Genomic DNA, 19,265 nt, shown 5'->3' on the forward strand with positions numbered 1-19,265 from the left:
CCGGGCGCCCGGAAGGCGAATTCTATCCAGCCAAGTCGTCGCCACGTGGAGCATCTCGGTTTGAGCAGTTACGTCACATTCCAGGCGCCCGGAAGGAATCCAGGCGGGAGCAGATCTCCTGGTCCGCAAATTGCGGACCAGGGGATGGTCCACTACATATGGACCTTTGATTTGAATAAACCCTATTTATTTAAAGATAGGGTCCATTCAAATCAAAGGTTCAGATCAGTGGACCATCCCCTGGTCCGAAATTTACGGACCAGGAGATCCCTGCTGAATCCAGGCGCCCGGAACAGCATATAAAAGAAGTCCCAGGCAGGAGCTTCAGAATCAATCAATTAAGCTGAGAACTCTTCTACTGCTGGTCTTGCTGCTCGACGTTCAGTGCGACGCCAACAAAGCTCCGACACTACGCTCCGTTCTTTTCCCTTTTTGGTGGTATTTGTTTTCAGTTTTCATTAGCATTCCCTGTACGGTTCTTTTGTAATCATCATTTCGAATTGCTAATGATTGCCCAACGAAAGTGGTCAAGGACCACGGGCCTTCGAGTAGGAGTCGTCACAGGCTCCGAACGAAGTAAAACCATTGTGTCTATTTTACTTTTCCGCTGCGTTTATACTCGATATTTTCGAATCGATATTCACCCCCCTTCTATCGAATCTAACGGTCCTACACTAACCGCCGATCGAAGCAACAAAGATGGCCGGACCAAGCATTGTTCCACCAAAATTCGAGGGGAACTTCGTAGACTGGAAGCGTCGTATGGAGGTATTCCTAAAAATAGATTTTGAAATTCGATTTATTATGAAATATGGCTTTGTAGCTCCAATAGATAAAGATGGAAAAGAAAAAGAAGAGAGCGATTGGATAAAGAAGGAGCAGAATGAGTCGGTAGCAAACAACCGTGCGAAACATCACCTGCTGAGCGTGTTACCGCCTCAAGAGGTCAACCGCATCGGAAACTATTTATCCGCTAAAGAACTTTGGGAGAAGTTCTTGGAACTCCACGAAGGCACGTCCGAAGCGAAGCTCGCTAGAAGGGACATCCTCCGCAACAAACTGATGAACATCCGTCTGGAGAAAGGTGAGAAAGTAGTCAGTCTACATGCAAAGGTAAAAGAACTAGTTACTGGTCTCGAAAACCTTGGTGAAACGGTAACAAACCGGGACACTATACACTATGCGCTCAACCCGTTTCCAAGAACTCCGGAGTGGACATCAATCGTCGATGCTTACTACATCTCAAAAGACCTGGAGGTAAGTACTTTAGAAGAGTTGTTTTCTACCCTTGAATTACATGAAACTAGATATGCAGAGATATCAAAGGACACAACCCAGACTATGGCGCTGAACGCAACCAACAAGGATGAACCTGAGTCAGACTCCGAAGACGATCAAGAAGCGTACATGGTAAGAAACTTTAAAAAGTTTTTTAGATCTAATAAATTTAAAATGCAGAATAAAAAGAATCAAAAAGGTAGAAGAAAGGTACGGTGCTACCAGTGTCAGAAGGAGGGACACCTAAGGGAAGACTGCCCAGAACTCAAAAAGGTCAAAATGAAGACACCCAAGAAACACAACCTAAAAGCAACTTGGGATGACACTTCTTCATCTGAATCAGAAGCTCAAGAATATGCAGGGATTGCACTGATGGCAAGCCACGAAGGACAAAGTACATCAGAACCCAGCATCGATGAAGGGGGAGCGACCTCAGATGGAAGTAGTGAAGCAGGGGGAGATTCAGGCTTCAAGTCTGATATGGTAAGTGAGGTATGCCTCTTACCCCCTGATGAACTTTACTTTGGTATCAAAGCTATGACTAAATCCATGTATAAATTAGAAAATAAAAATGCCAAATTAGAAAATGAAATTTTAGAAACAAAGAGAATTTTGGCAAAATCATGTCTTATAGAGGATTTTGAAAAATTGAAAATGAAAAACTAAAAGAAGAAATAGAAATATTGAAAAAATCTAATGGTTCAAATATTTCTACTTTTAGAAATTATGGATGTTTAAATTGGTATTATAGATTTCATCAAAATCAAATTAGAAATATATTAAAAATCTATATACCTAGGAAATACTTGGTTAATCCTGTAGGTAGGAACCTCTATTGGGTTCCAAAAAACCTATTTAATTTAAAAATTAAAAATTAGACCTAGCATTTTCAGCAAGGAAATTAAACAACTAATTTCTTTATGAGGCTTTGTCTAAGGAAGTGGTTGTTGCTCCAATAACCAAGAAGGCCTAGTGCCTCGCCACGACCTGGAAGCCAAGTATCGAAATGAAAAGTTTAATTGACTAACTGAAAAAGCATTAATTTAAATTACTTAATGCTTTAAAAGAGTTATTCAATTTGTGTTAGAAAATATTTAAAATTTTTAACTTAACTTAGAAATTTTTTATTATCTTAGAAATTTTTATGAAAATTGACTTAGATTTTTTTTATATAAAAGTTAACTTAGAGTTTTTTTTTATAATATTGCCTTATCATTTTTTTTTTGACTTAGAATTGCTTCTTATGAATATTCACTTAGAATTCTTTTAATTAGAAATTTTTTTTTTGGGGAATGCTGAGATTAGTTTTAAACTTAATTTTTTTTATGACTGTTCTTCTCTGAAAAATATTTTTTTTCGAACGAAAATTCTGAAGAGTGTCTTTACTTAGACATTATTAAATATTTTACACTTAAAAGGGGGAGAAGTATGTTTGAATTTACCTTAGACTTGTTTGTAACCCCAATTTTTATGTGATCAAAGGGGGAGAAGTATGTTAAGTCTAGGGGGAGGTTATATAATTTTTCATTAGGAAAAAACTTGGACTTATTTAAATATAAATTGTTTTTATTGCATATGTTTACCCTAACTTAACTTGGGTTGCTCACATCAAAAAGGGGGAGATTGTTGGAACCCCAAGGTGTTTTGATGTGATCAAACAAGCTAAGTTAGGTTCTGCGTTTGTTTAACCCTTGTGTCTAAGTGTGCAGGAGTTTAGGAACACAGGAAGTCGAGCGGAAGACGCGGCTAGCGAGAAGGACGTCACGGGAGAGAGCCGACGGGCTCGGTGCGTCCGAGGGACGAGGTGTCCGCGGAAGAGTACACCGGTGGACGAGAAGAACGTGCGCGGCATTCGAGGGACGAGAAACTGGGAAGGAAGGCTGCTCGAGGAGAAGGCCGGAACATGGGTTCGGGTGAGCCCTATTCCGGAAGGCCGAGATCACCCAAGCTAACGGAGCCGGAGCGAACAGACCCGGACCGAAACGAGCTAAACCGGAGCAGTGGAACCAGACCACAAAAAGTCAACAAAGTTGACTTGAGGGGTCCGGGCGCCCAGAATCATTCTGGGCGCCCTGGGCGCTATTGAGGGTCCGGGTGCCCGGAACCCCTCCGGGCGCCCGGAGCTGACTTTTGACCAGGATCGCGTCAAACGCGATCTGATCGTTGGGGGATAGGATTTTATCCCCCCAGGCATAGTTTGTAGAATCGTGATTCTACGTAGAATCGATTTAGGGTCAGGATCGGATCGGTTAGGATCGGATCGTAGAATCGTACGATCGTACAAAAAACCCTTAAAATCTTATCATACATGATTAATAATTAGAAAAAATACTTAAAAAACTCATTTACATATAAATAGATAACTAATTTTGCATATATATGTAATCATTTACACTCAACACCTTAGATTACTTTACTACATGTACAAATTTAAATTAACTAGTAATTTAACTACTATTCTCACATAGTAATAATATTTATATTTTCATATCATAAAATGAAAGAATACAAAATTTCTATTAACACAATAATAATAACACATTCAACGTCAAAAATATTTCCTTGGTTTATAAGATGATCCAATTTAAAGGCCAACAAAGCACCTAACGTACATAACAGAAGTTATTGGATCCTTTGATTCAATTATGAACATCGAAAATAATCTTCTAAAGATTGGTTGATGTCACACAATACTAGATAATAAGCCACCAACAATTCATCATTTTGGGGGGAAAATGACAGAATATTATTGATAAAAAACTAACTCAAAAATAATTAAATATATGTTTAAATAATTTAAAACCCTAACAAGATGAAAAAAAATATAATAAAAAAAGATAAAATCTTCTAGGCATCCGAAAAGGATTTAAATAATATTTTTTTGGGTTTGAAATAGGGTGGTTAAGGATAAACTTTGAAATTTATTAAAGATCTCTGAACGAGCTTTGATTTGATATATTATAGGCCCCGTGATTCAATCCGAGTCAAAAGTTATGACCTCTCAAAGCTTCCACCGATCCTGCTCCGATTCTGCTCCGATCCTGTTACGATTCTACCGATCCTGTTCCGATCCTACCGATCCTACCGATCCTGCTGTGATCCTGCTGCAAAACTCGATTCTGCACGATCCTGGATCGATTTTGGGTCTTAGGATCGTACGATCCTACGATCCGGATCACGATTTTGCAAACTATGCCCCCAGGGCGCCCGGAACCCCTTCCAGGCGCCTGGACCAGTACTATAAATATAGTACTGGTCTGCACAGATCAAATAACTCACTTGTAATCAATTCCTTCTGTGCTTTCAATTATGTTCTTTTCATTTGTGCTGTCAACGTTGTAAAGAGGCTACTCCGCCTAGAGGAGAATCAGATAGTGCGCTTACATTCCTTGGATTAGCAATCCCCTGATTGCAAACCAAGTAAAACTCTGGTGTCTTCTTTTCTTTACTTAGTCTCTTTTATTTATTTATTACAAGTGTTCATTATATAGTTGAAATCCGAGAAAGGTTCGAGTTTTATTTTGTAGGGCAATTCACCCCTCCCCTCTTGCCGGCCTCCAAAGGGACCAACAGGTGAGATTTAGTTCGATAAATCAATAGGCTCGATAAGTTGGGAAATAATATTATTTATAGTGTGTGTTGTTGATTATAGAAGGAAACTGTGTCCTATAATCTAGGTTGATGATGCCCCCAAGAGGAGCTCATAAGGATTGTCATGTAAACCCTACAGGTGGACTTAGTCCGACATGACAATAAGGTTGAGTGGTACTACTCTTGTAGTTAGATATTAATTAAGTAAGTTGTCAATAACTCATTTAATTAATGGACATTCGATATCTTAAACACAGGGAGATTAACACACTCTTGATAAGAAGGAGCCCATATAGTAATATGAGATTGGTGCGGTAGTTCAATAATAACTCTTTAGTGGTATGAGTTATTATTGATGAACTCGAGTTGGGTGTTCGGGGCGAACACGGGAAGCTCAAGTTCATCGGGAGACCAAAACCAATTCCTCCTCTCGGTCCCTGTCGTAGCTTCTTATTTATAAAGTCTTATACCCACCTTAAGGTGGACGGCCAAACCTAGCTTGGAGCCCAAGCTAGGGCCGGCCAAACCAAGGAGAGATGGGTTCAAGTGGTGGCCGACCCTAGCTTGGAGCCCAAGTAGGTGGCCGACCACAATAAAAATAAAAGGGATTTTAATTTTAAAATCTTTCTTTATGTGGAAGACATGATTTAAAAGAGAGTTTTAAAATTAAATTTTTCCTTTTATAGTTTCTACAAAGGATTAAGAGAAAGGTTTGATATCTTTCCTTATTTGTAGTTAAAAGGAATATTTTAATTTTGGAGAAAACTTTCCTTTTTGTAATCATCCACATGTTTTAATAGAGAGATTTTAATTTATAAAAGTTTTCTTTTATAACCAACCATGAAGGGAATTTTTAAAAGAGAAATTTTTATTTTAAAAATTTTCGGAAATAAATTAAGAAGTTTTAATTTTGTGTTTAAAACTTTCCTTATTTGAAGGACTTGTAGGGGCCGACCACAAGATGGATTAAGAGGAAATTTTAATTAAAATTTTATTATTAGTCATTGTCAAGGAAAATAAGGAAGTTTTAATTATATCTAAAACTTTCCTTATTTTCCAAGACCAAGGAATATAAAAGAGAGAGCATAGGTGCCTCACCTCAGAACACATATCTATTATTCCTCTCCTCTCTTCCTTGGTGGTGGCCGGCCCTCATCCTTCCTCTCCTCCTTTTCTTTTTCTTTGGTGGCTGGCAGCATCAACTCTTGGGGAGATTTTGGTAGTCGGATTTAGCTTGGAGAAGAAGTAGAGAAAGGAGACTTTGTTTCTTAGCATTCCTTGGAGCTTGGTTGGTGGTCGAAGTTCTTCATCTCAAGGAGATTGTTGGTGGCCGAAACTTGTAAGGAGAAGAAAGAGGCACTACAAAAAAACCAATGTTTTAGGACCGGTCTTCTAAGAACGTTTGATTAACCACTCTAAATATGTGTAGCAACAAGAGTGGTTAAATGAAACCGCTTGTAAAAGGTAAGAGTAATAGGAGCGGTTGGAAAACCGATCCAGCTGATTAATTGTAGCATCAGTTATTTCAAACCGTTTTAAATGTCATTAAATTTAAGAGCGGTTTTATAAACCGATTTAATTTTTTGTTTGGTAGCGGTTTATTAGACTTTTTAAAGTGGTCAACAAAACCGTTTCTACAAAGTCACATATTTTTTTAACCTAGGGTCTTTTGCCTATTATTAATATTTAAATTTCCTTAATTTTTAATCCGACGCCCCACATACACACAACAAATCGTGATTCATTCTCCTTACTCCTTAAAAATCCAACATTCCGATCGAGATACTTAGAAAAAATAACAATCCAATTTCTGCGCCATTGTTGGCTTCTCTGTCACCGGAAATTGACTCACTTGTATAGGTAATACGCATGGAATCCATCTTCTAATTTTATTAAAAATTATTTTATAGATAATAATACAAACTGTAATCTCGATTGATTTGATGAAGTCCAAAATTAAATTACATTAATATCCTTTTTTTTATTTTCATACCTAAAATAATTTTAAAACTTATTAATAATTTTATCTTCTCATCTTTTTCAAAATTTTTATAAAATAAATACACGCAACATGTGTATTTCATTAATCAAAATGTGAGATACATTACATACTTTAATTAATGAAATAAATAAAATAAATAATCGATGCATATAATTGAAACGTACTAAATAAATCTGAGAAAGGGAACAAATAATTTTTTTGATATATTACTAAAATAGATTTAAAACTACAATTTACAATTCCATTAATTGTAGTATGATACAATTATAGCATGATTTGGAGAGTATGATACATAACGTCAAACAAAACAATTGTAGTAAACGAAGAGAAAGTTAAATCTTATGTGCTAAAATTATTTTTAAATTGTGTGTTTTCAATTTTATCAATTCTCAATTTCAATTATAAACTAGCCATCAAGACCATTTGCAAGAAAATGGTCCGTATATATTTAAAAATCATAAAATAAAAGTGTTAACTAAACAATTCATTTTACGCATTTTTATTTAAATACTCATTATAATAATTCATTATCAATCTTATCATTGTCTATATTTTAAAATATAATCATATTTTATTTATATAAATGGATGCAATGGAAAATTTGCTCGTTGGTAAATTATTTTAAGAAAGAATAAAATTCCTATACCTGCACAATTTTAATATGGTTCACCAAGATTCTAACCATAAAATTTTACCAAAATATAAACTAAAATACCATGTTTATTGGCTATGAAAGGGCTCCCCTTTTTTAGCGCTCACATTATTTTGCTATTTTTTTTCGTGATTCCCGCTTTTAATTTCTAGAACCCTAAACTTACCTATCTAATGTATTGATATATATATTGCTTCATCTACTCATCTCCTTTTACCGATACTTCTCAGGGAGAACATTACAACTAACTTTGATTCTTGGAGGTAATTTCTTGCTTGAAGTAATATATTTGAATCTAGTTTCTAGAATTTTGGATGACTGTCCCAGACTATCATATTGTTTTAGGCGTGATTAATTTTTATTTTCATAGTTTAAAGATGTTGATATCTCGTTATGTTTTTGACTACCTTTTGTTAGCTTTTATTTATTGTCGCCATTTTGCAGATAAAATTGTCTGATCTTAATTTTCTGACCTTTTTTTTTGGAATTGTCAAAATTTAAAGATATAAAATCTGGATAAGAGTTTGAATGTGCAACATAAATATGAGTATGTAATCATCTTTTGAAAAATGTCACACACTTATTGTCTATTTCTTGTAGGAATTGCTTCACTTTGAAAATGGTGAACAAAAGAATTCAAAAGTTGCTTCAAAATACCAGAGGGCGATCTAGAAGAGAAGAATCAAATAATAGAGGATTAAATAGTGAAAATGAACCACAAGATGTACCACTGCCACACTCTCCATCGGAAACACAAAATGCTGAATTGGACTTACAACACAATGTTGAGCATAATGAGGAAGGTTAGAATTTTTTTGGGGATATGAATAGCTAATTGAATTTACAATGAAGTAACATTATGTTTTTTAATGAATTAACATTATGTTTTTTAATGAATTAACATTATGTTTTAAATACTTTTTTAGGTTCATCTCAAAGGAGCCAAAATACACGGGATAGGACAGTGATGAGGGATGTTCATTCATTAGGTCCCAATGACTTACTAGTTGTAAGATTTAATGAAAGGGGTCAACCTTATGGAGAAATGCAACCCACGCTTTCAAATTTTGTGGGAATGATTGCTCGAAATGGAAACTTGTTACCCCTTAGTTTTCTAGACTGGAGGAAAATACCTAAAAATCGTTTGGATCTTGCATGGGGATATGTAACTGTAAGTTGAGAATCTTTTAGTTCCAAATTTCAATTAGAAATTAATATAATTTGTTTAATATTCGTAGGAACATTTTTGTATCCCTACTCGCCACAAAAAAATTGTGATGCAAATGATGGGAGTTGCATGGAGGCGATGGAGGACCGAAGTCAAGGCAACGTCTTATGACCCAAATATTCCTTTAGATGAGCTCTTGCAAATTCGTCCTGTCCCTCATAAGCTAACACTCGAGGTTTGGGAAACTTTATGTGACTATTGGAAGAAGAATGAGGTAGTAATAATAAATTTATTATTTTGTACATATAGATGGGTGTATATGATGCATTTTTGTTAACCTATTGCCGAGAATGTAAAAAATTAATAGAGAAAATGCTCATAAAAAATGAAGAATTCATGCACAAGGACGCATAAATATTCCAACATTGGAAGATAAATTTGTAAGCATTATATATAATGATTGTTTTTATAAGTTCTATATAATTTTTAATTCACAAATTCTATATTTTTAGGGCCGAGATTTAAAGTATTGATTAAAGTGAATAGAATATAGTTGGTGTTAGTTAAGTTTGATGGCACAATTTGTTGATTAGTTTTAGGAAAATGGTATAAAACCTACTCGTATTGAAATATTAGAATTAAGTTGTCATAGTAAAAAGAAAGGAAGGTCTCCTATTGCTGATGAAGCTATACAACATGAGGTAAGAATTCTGTTTCAATTTTTTAAAATGACTTGTCAATATTTTTGTAATGTTATTCACAATTTTTGTGTCAGGCTTTATTGAATGAGGCTGTGAAACGCCATCTCCAAGACATGCCAGAGGGAACAGATCCAAGACAAGTGCATGAGCAAGCATTTCGGTAATGAGCACATTTAATTTTTGCTAAAGTTATAACTTTTATGATACTAATTATTTTTTATGCAGTGAGGTGTTCAGGCCTGAGCATTCTGGCCGAGTTCGATGTTTAGGAGCTGGTGCACTGCCTAGCCAAGTTTTTCCTGACCAATATAAGCGTAGCCATTGCCAAGGATATGACACTGCTTCGGATGCCATAGAAAAGTTCAAGGAAATGAAAGAAAAAATAAAGGAAATGGAAGCTAGGGAGGCAGAGCGAGAAGCACGACTACAAGCAGAAATGGAAGCACGTGAAGCACAAAGGAAAATCGAGATGGAGCAATCGATGAGGCGGATGCAGGAACAACAATTCCAAAATTTTATCCGTATTATGCAAAGTATGATGGTTGGAACTGCTGGGGGATCTCAAGGGCCCGAAACATTACCGGGACAGGTATTAGCATGTTTGATGTTAACAAATGAGTTATTAAAAATTACTTGTATAAATGCATGATGTAAAATCCGCTTTCTTTTGTAGATGGCAAGTGTGATGGCAGAAATCATGCAACAATATATGAGTATTCCATCAAACGCTCAAGAAAATATCCGTAGACCTCCTCCATGAGAGAAATCAAATGGTAGCAGCTAGAATTTGAGAAAAAGATATTTTGATTTATATTAAGGTTGGAAATAAATAATATGTTTTTAGATGAATAATATACTATTTTGATTGACAATGATTGTTCGTAAGGATTATGTATTGATTTTTTATGATGGAATGCCATTGTTTTTTCATCTATTTATTATGTTGAGTTATGGAATGATTTATAAAGAAACATAAATGTTTTTTTTTTAAAAAAAAATCTGCCATCTACAAAAGACCGTTCCAAAAAATTTAAAAAATTGATGTTAAACCATTCCAAAATTACAAAAAATCGCTTCGAAATATGACTTTCAAGAGCAGTTACGAAATCGTTCCACATGAACACATATAGAAGCAGTGAATAGAAACCCACATTTAGGAGCGGTTATTATGTGCTCCTGATATGTGCAAACAAAAGCGGTTTCGTAAACTGCTCCTAGTTTTCACCTTCTACAGCGGTTTAAAAACCATGGCAATATCCATGTTTCACAATCGGTTGGTCAACCGATTCAACATCCTCACTTGCAAAATCGGTTAACAACCGTACCTAAATATAGATTTCAGATCGGTTTCAGAAACCACTCTAATTGAGGATATATTAGAGTGGTTTTTAACCGGTGGGAAAACTAACATTTTAGAGCGGTTAGGACAACATATACCACCGCTTTTATCTTCCGCTCTAACTGGGCCTAGCAACGGTGGCAACAAGTGCGCTTGCCAAACCGTTGCAATATTTATAGCAGCGGTGGAAAACCGCTCCTATAAGTCAAATAAACCGGTCTTATAGCTTCTTTTTTTGTAGTGAGGTTTGGGTGGATTCTCGTCTCGGTAGATCGTCGCCCACACGACGTCCGAGATAAGAAGAAGAATACGATAGAAGATCGTGAGGTCTATAAGGTACAAAAGGTATAACTGGTTATTAGTTTCCGCATCATAACTAGTTTATTCTTTTGTTTAGATCTTGAAATATCAAACACAAGAGGTTAACGATTCTAGGCTATCGAATTTATGTTTCGATTTTATGTTTCTTTTGTTTTCGATCTTGTGATTCGATTGTTCTTAATGGTTAAACCTAGGGTTACTATAAGGAGATTAAATATTGAATTTCGTTGAAAGACTTTGTCTAGAAAGTGGTGGATGTTCCCATAACCAAGAAGGCCTAGTACCTCGCTATGTTTAACCTGGAAGCCGATCTCTGAAATAAATATTTAATCGAATTTGTAATATGGGTGGATTTGGATTAATAATGTTAAACATCGTTTGCGATCCGAGTCTAAACCTCTAAGAACAGATAAGTTGAATTTGGAATCAATAATGTTAAGTTCTGTTTGCGAATCCAAATTTAATTTCTAAAGAACACAATAGGTTGTTAGGAAAGGTTCAGGACTTGTACAAAACTTTTGTACAGGGGAACCGATACGATATTCCGAGTAGCAACCAACAATTGGTATCAGAGCTAGGGTTGACCTCTGTGTGTTTGGTTTTCAGTTTAATTATGCACATGCCATACATAATTTAGGCAGGATAATAGTAGGATATGCTAACTTTGTGGTTGCAGGCTCCAACTATTATGGCTTATTGTGATTGTGTGTGATTGGATCCTCGGACATGTCGAGGGCATTTTATGTGTGTGCATGATTGTATGTATTAAATACAGTAGGAGCTGTATTAGTTTTAGGATTTTACATTTTTGTTTCGATCTAGATTACATGTACATTCCCTTGTGGAATATAGGATCGATAAATGTAAAATTTTATTTTTGTCGCGGATTGTATCCTTGCGAGGTGTGGTACTATTTGAGCACTAGAGGCGCAGCGGAATAAGAAGCAAGATAGATGCGACGACTAAACCCAATTGGGGTGGCTAAAGATGGCAGCAGCTAGGGTTGGCAGCACACGGAGGACAGTGATGGAAGAAGCCATAATAGTTGGAAAATTAATTTCCATATTTATTGCTTTTATTTACTGTGATGTGTGTGATGTGTGCTTGCATGGTTACAATTCCTCACCTTAAATAACTAAGTGGGAGAGAGATTTTAAATAAATTCCATGGTCTCTATTACTGGTTTGAAAGTGATGCAAACAAACTTGCGTGTTGGCTCTGAGTACCTTCCTCCACAACGGATGAGTTTGTTTGCGGGTCACTAGGTCAAACTTCCTTTTATGGATGATTATAGAAAATTATCTAGGAGCGTGTGATTTTCTCCAACTGAAGGGGCACAATCCTATTTAATGGACTAAGTATCAAGTAATGGTATACACTTAAACGCATTCTATAGTATCCTCCCCAACAGAGTCACTGCTATTTTTTGCGTGACTAAAGGAAAATCAACTATTAATTTTATTTGTTATAAAGTTATGATGGCAAGATAATAAAATTAATGGATAAAACCTCCTCTTATAAATGTTTGAATTTGTATACATCCACACTAACGTGACATGCAAAATTCACGGTGTTGGTAAATTTAAATAGTATTGTTTGAGGAATCAATATTATTCTAAATTGAGAGTTTTGACCAAAACTTATTTTGTGATTTTTAAGATGACTTTCAACCCACTGGCTATTATACTGAAAGAGAACAAATTTACTGGTCCCAATTAAATAGATTGGAAAAGAAACTTGGACATTGTCCTAACTGCTGAAGGCTATAAGTTTGTACTGTTAGAGGTCTGCCCTAATGTGCCTAATAGTGATTCTAGTGAAGAGGAGATTGAGTATCATAAGAAATGGATAAAGGCAAATGAGATGGCGCGGTGTTACATTTTGACTTCAATGTCAAATGTGCTACAACATCAGCATCAGGACTTACCAACTGCTTATGACATGATGAACAATCTCAAGAAACTCTTCGAACACGAGAATCGGGCTGCTAGGCAAGAGACAATGAGCAAATTAATGACAGCCACCATGTCAGAGGGGACACCCGTAAGGGATCATATCCTAAAGATGATGACTTATTTGAACTAAATACAAATCCTTGGAGCTGAAATCGACGGGGAAACCCATATCGATATTATTCTCCAAACACTACCCAGAATTTTTGAGTAGTTCCGCCTGAACTATAACATGAACAAAAGGGCTTATACATTGGCAGAACTTCTGACAGAACTTTAGGCAGCAGAAGGTATATTTCATCATAGTTCTCAGATTCATTTTGCTGAAAATGTTTCTACTTCTAAGTCGAAAGGCAAGAAGAAGAAGAAACAGGCTGGCTCAGCAAAGAAGGTGAATAGATCTCTAGGTACTGGACAAAAAGCTAGAGTGAAGAAGCCAAAGGGCAAGTGCTTCATCTGCAAGCAGTCTGAACATTGGAAGGCGGACTGTCCTCGTAGGAGAGAAACATGTTTAGTGGTAGATAACACCAAGTACTGGTAGATAATACCACTAAACATGTTTCAACTACTACAGAATAAGATATTGGGCAATGCTACGAAAGTGGCGGCTATTGCAGTGGGAGACGTCTACTTATCATTCGATAGAAATAGAACTTTGGTTTTGAGAAATTGTCTTTATGTACCAACTTTTAGAAAGAATTTAATTTCAGTTTCTAAACTGTTTGTGGATGGATATTCTGTTTCTTTTGATGACAAAGTAGTTATCAAGAAAAATAGGGTCATTATCTGTTCTGGTACATTAGTAGGCAATTTGGATAACATGTGCAACCAAAGATACGAAGGAAGGAGTAATCTGGAGAACGATTATAAAGTATTTCCAAGGGACGCTTGTTTTGAAGTAGTGTAGTGGGTAAACGAGTTAATCTGGAGAAGAAGAACGTCGAGGCGCGGGGTCTGGAGCAACGAGTTAAAGAGTTGATGGAGCAGCTGGACGGCGAGAAGGCAGGCCGTTCGGGGGAGGCGACCAAACACAAGGACGAACTGAAGACCTTGCAGGAGGCTCTTGAAGCTTCCCAAGCTGCCTTCAAGGAGTATCAAGAGGCCGAGCCAGGTTGGGTCGCAGCCCTGAGGCTGCAGCACATCCGCTCGAACCAATTTTCTGAGAAGGTCTGTGAGCGGATGTATACTGCCTTTGAGTTGGCCATTGCCGCTACGACGGACTATCTGAAGTCCAAGGGTCAGCTTACCGACTCCACAACCATCCCGGTCGAAGACTACGCGGCGCTCCTTTTTTCCATCCCGAAGACCGTTTATGATTTCCTTGAATAGTGTTTTTTGTAATCCTTTCGACCGGCTCTAATGGCCTGAATTTTAATGAAGATATGTCGTCCTTTTGTTAGCTTACTCTTTTTTCGTTAAATCGCCAATACCTGTGTCTTCCGATCGGCGCACGAACTACCGCCGCTTGCATCCACCTTTCCTTCTCGTTAATCGTCTCTCGTCCTGCCTTCCTAGCTCTCCAAAGGAATTTTTCACGAAGTATTTTCGATAACTGGGCCGCTCGTCTGAACACACCCACCTCTTTAAATGGAGTTCCCGTTAGATGTTCGAGAAGCACCTTTTGTAACTTGGCCAACCGTCCGCTCGGCTCACAGGCCGACCTTTTTAGTATTTTCTTGCCGATCGACCCGGACGGAAGTACGTTATTATTTTCTTCTTGCCCCTAAGAACAAGGCTTGTCGATTTCTGGTGTTCATCACCGAGCCGAAGCCTGCATAACTTGTCCCATCAAGCAAGACGGTATTCCGGCCGGAGGGTTTATAGTCGCCGGTTCGACTCTAAGATTTAACGTCGCTGCTCGACGGTCTCCAGGCCGGAGGGTTTATAGTCGCCGGTTCGACTCTAAGATTTAACGTTGCTGCTCGATGGTCTTCAGGCCGGAGGGTTTGTAGTTTCCGGTTCGACTCTAAGATTTAACGTCGCTACTCGACGGTCTTCAGGCCGGAGGGTTTATAGTCGCCGGTTCGACTCTAAGATTTAACGTCGTTGCTCGATGGTCTTCAGGCTGGAGGGTTTATAGTCGCCGGTTCGACTCTAAGATTTAACGTCGCTGCTCGACGGTCTTCAGGCCGGAGGGTTTATAGTCGCCGGTTCGACTCTAAGATTTAACGTCGCTGCTCGACGGTTTTTGACATCAAGCCCGCGGCTCGGATAATATACACCCGGCCGAACGGCACGGGGTCTTCGACATCGAGCCCGCGGCTCGGATAATAAACGCCCGGCCGAACGGCACAGGGTCTTCGCTCGCGCTTATGCAGCTACCCGCTTGGCGTACAATGCTCATGCCTTTGCTTTGTTCTTATAATTTTCATTCCTGCAGCCAAAGTATACAGCCGAACGGAATATTCATGAAATATATTACATCGACGCACCTTTCATCCGGCCCGATAGGGCTGGAGGTGGTTTGCACTCCATGGCCTATCCAGCCGCCGTCCATCTTCATCCTCCAAGTAGTAGGTTCCCGATCGGAGCTTCTCGACGACTTTGAAGGGTCATGCCCAGGGAGCCTCCAGCTTGCCTACGTCCCCGACTGGATTCACTTTCTTCCAGACCAAGTCACCCACCTGGAATGCTCGGGGAATCACGCGGCGATTGTAGTTCTGCTTCATTCTCTGCCTGTAGGCCATCAGCCGGACGGACGCTTTGGCTCGTTCCTCGTCGATCAAGTCCAATTCTAGCTGCCTCCGCTCGGAATTATCTTCGTCGTAGTTCTCGATCCAGATGGACTCTACGCCGACTTCGACTGGGACGACCGCCTCGCCTCCATACACCAGGTGGAACGGTGTTACTCCCGTTCCCTCCTTGGGGGTCGTGCGGATGGCCCATAGGACTCCCGACAGCTCGTCCACCCAGCTTCCTCCCATGTGGTCGAGTCGAGCCCGAAGAATTCTGAGGATCTCCCGATTGACTACTTCAGCTTGACCGTTACTTTGGGGATACGCTACAGACGTGAAGTGCTGCTCAATGCCATATCCCTCGCACCATTCTTCGAGCTACTTTCTGACGAACTGTCGCCCGTTGTCCGACACTAGCCGACGCGGAATGCCGAACCGGCAGATGATGTGTTGCCAGATGAATTTCTTGACCATCTGCTCGGTTATCTTGGCCAATGGCTCAGCCTCCACCCACTTGGAGAAGTAGTCGACTGCCACCAATAGGAACTTCCGTTGTCCGGTCGCCATAGGGAACGGTCCCACGATGTCCATGTCCCGCTGGTCGAACGGGCAAGACACTGTGGACACTTTCATTTCCTCCGTCGGCCTATGAGAGAAACTGTGGTACTTCTGACAAGAAAGGCATGTTGCGATGGCCCGAGCGGCGTCCTCGTGTAGAGTTGGCCAGAAGTATCCGGCCAGCAGGATCTTCTTAGCCAAAGACCGGCCGCCCGGATGACCTCCGCAAGATCCTTGGTATACCTCCTGGAGAATGTACTCGGCGTCTTCTGAACTGACACACTTCAGTAGAGGTCGGGAGAACGCCTTTTTGTAAAGCTGATCCCCGATGAGTGTGAACCGGCCGACTCTCCTCCTTAGTAGCTGGGCCTCATCTCGACGGGATGGCGTGGCTCTTGAGCGCAGAAACTCTATGACGGCTGGTCTCCAATCGCTCGGGAATGTGAGGCCTTCCATCCGATCCACGTGCGCTACCAAGGATACTTGCTCGATTGGTTGCTGGAGGACGACCGGCGATATCGAGCTTGCGAGCTTGGCTAATTCGTCTGCCGCCTAGTTCTCCGTTCGGGGTATCTTCTGGACCACCACCTCAGTGAAGCTGGCCTTGAGCTTTTCAAAGGCCTCTGCGTACAACCGGAGTCTTGCATTGTTTATCTCAAAAGCGCCCATGAGTTGTTGAGCGGCTAACTGGGAATCCAAGTGGATCACCACCCGGCTGACTCCAACATGCCGTGCGGCCTGCAGTCCGGCTATTAGGGCTTCATATTCTACCTCATTATTTGTTGTCCGATAGTCCAGCCGAACGGACAAATGCATACGCTCTCCCTGAGGTGAAAGTATCAGAATCCCAATTCCGCTTCCGAGCCGAGTGGACGATCCATCCACATATACTTTCCATGTTGCTTTGGGCTTGGGCTTTTGTACCTCCGTCACGAAATCTGCCAAGGACTGTACCTTGATCGCCGGGCGAGGTTGGTATTGGATGTCGAATTCGCTTAACTCCGTCGTCCACTTGATGAGCCGTCCGGATGCTTCACGGTTCAGCAGTACCCTTCCCAACGGGCTGTTCGTCATCACAATAATGGTGTGCGCCAAAAAGTAAGGGCGCAACCTCCGAGCGGCCAGGACCAAGGCGAAGGCCAACTTCTCGAGACCGGTGTAGCGAGACTCAGCATCCTTTAAGATATGGCTAAAAAAGTACACAGGTTGTTCTTCTCCGTTCGACCTTACTAATGCTGAGCCCACAGCATGCTCAGTAGAAGATAAATAAATACTGAGTGGCTCACCTACGGACGGTTTTGCCAACACGGGTAAGGAATTCAAGTAAGTCTTCAGTTCCTCGAACGCTCGATCGCACTCCTCGTCCCATTGAAACTTGGTAGCTTTACGCAGAATCTTGAAGAATGGCAGGCTCCGGTCGACGGTCTTGGAGATAAATCTTGACAGCGCCGTTATCCGACCGGTGAGACGCTGTACCTCTCAAAGATTTCTGGGAGGCGACATGTCTTGCAATGCCTTTATCTTGCTGGGGTTCGCCTCTATTCCCCGCTCAGTCACGATGTAACCTAGGAAGTGCCCGCCTTTTGCTCCGAATAGGCACTTCTGAGGGTTAAGCTTGACTCCGTATCTTCTTAATGTTTGGAAGGTCTCCTCCATATCTGCGTAGATATCTGCCGCCCGGAAGGACTTGATAAGTATGTCATCCACATACACTTCCAAGTTGCGTCCGATCTGCTCCCTGAATACTTTGTTCATCAGACGCTGGTAGGTAGCTCCCGCATTCTTTAGCCCGAACGACATTACATTGTAATAGTAGGTGCCGTCCGCCATGACGAAGCTGACCTTCTCCTGGTCTTCTTGGGCAAGCGACACTTGATGGTAGCCTTGGTATGCATCCAGCATGCATATCAGCTCACACCCGACCGTGAAGTCTACCAGTTGATCTATCCGAGGCAGGGGGTAGAAGTCCTTCGGGCATGCCTTGTTCAGGTCCCAGAAATCGATGCAGACTCTCCACTTGTTGCCCGGCTTGGAGACCAGTACCACATTCGCGAGCCAACTCGGGAATTATACTTCCCTTATGTGGCCGACCTCCAGAAGCTTCTCTACCTCTGCCCGGATAATTACATTCTGCTCCGCGCTGAAGTCCCTCTTCCTTTGCTTCACCGGCCGAGCGTCTGGCTTGACGTGGAGCTCGTGCTGCGCTATGCTTGGCGAGACCCCTGGCAGCTCATGGGTCGACCAAGCGAAGATGTCGCGGTTTTGCTGGAGGCATTTGATCAGCTTTTCCTTCTGCTTCTCCTCCAGGTCGGACACTATGAAGGTGGTAGCCTCCGGTCGGGAAGAGTCAATCTGCACCTCCTCCTTTTCTTCGTAAACCAAAGAAGGTGGTTTTTCGGTTATAGCATTTATCTCGACTCGCGGCACTTTCCGAGCGGACTTGGCCTTGGCTCGGACCATCTCCACATAGCATCTTCGAGCTGCCAGCTGGTCTCCTCATACCTCCCCTACTTGATCTTCCATCGGGAACTTGATCTTCTGGCAGAAGGTAGAGACGACCACCCGGAACTCGTTGAGAGCCGGTCACTCCAAGATAACGTTGTACGCTGAAGGAGCATCAACCACGATGAAGCTGGTTGTCCTTGTCCTTCTGAGCGGCTCTTCTCCCAAAGAGATAGCTAGTCGGACTTGGCCGACCGGCAAGACTTCGTTCCCAGTGAACCCGTAGAGGGGGGTTGTCATTGGCAGTAGTTCAGCTCGATCGATTTGCAATTGGTCGAAGGCCTTCTTGAAAATTATGTTGACCGAGCTGCCTGTGTCAATGAAAATGCGGTGAATAGTGTAGTTAGCTATTACCGCTCGAATGATCAGGGCATATCGTGCGGGACTTCGACTCCCTCGAGGTCCCTAGGCCCGAAGCTGATCTCGGGTCTGCTCGCCCTCTCCTGGCTGCAGCCGACCGCGTGTATCCTCAGCTGCCTTGCGTGTGCCTTTCTGGCTCTATTGGAGTCTCCTCCAGTTGGGCCTC

General features: G+C 40.7%; 1 protein-coding gene across 1 annotated transcript; it reads left to right on the forward strand.

The window, feature by feature from the left end:
• Nucleotides 1-8,142: 8,142 nt before the first annotated feature.
• Nucleotides 8,143-10,152, forward strand: LOC121986473. The gene is made up of 7 exons (XM_042540442.1): nt 8,143-8,326; nt 8,450-8,694; nt 8,762-8,965; nt 9,291-9,392; nt 9,467-9,552; nt 9,618-9,981; nt 10,066-10,152. Exons 1-7 carry the CDS (start codon nt 8,143-8,145, stop codon nt 10,150-10,152), a joined length of 1,272 nt encoding a protein of 423 aa, XP_042396376.1.
• The last annotated feature ends 9,113 nt before the right edge of the window (nt 10,153-19,265 follow it).

This window comes from Zingiber officinale, chromosome 5B (assembly GCF_018446385.1).
Source record: "Zingiber officinale cultivar Zhangliang chromosome 5B, Zo_v1.1, whole genome shotgun sequence".
In the NCBI taxonomy this organism is placed as follows: domain Eukaryota; kingdom Viridiplantae; phylum Streptophyta; class Magnoliopsida; order Zingiberales; family Zingiberaceae; genus Zingiber; species Zingiber officinale.

Coding starts and splice junctions, on each gene's coding strand:
- LOC121986473 (XM_042540442.1), top strand. CDS start 8,143: ATGGTGAACAAAAGAATTCAAAAGTTGCTTCAAAATACCAGAGGGCGA. Junction 9,393..9,466: donor ATGAAGCTATACAACATGAG/GTAAGAATTCTG, acceptor TTTTTGTGTCAG/GCTTTATTGAATGAGGCTGT. Junction 9,553..9,617: donor GTGCATGAGCAAGCATTTCG/GTAATGAGCACA, acceptor TTTTTTATGCAG/TGAGGTGTTCAGGCCTGAGC.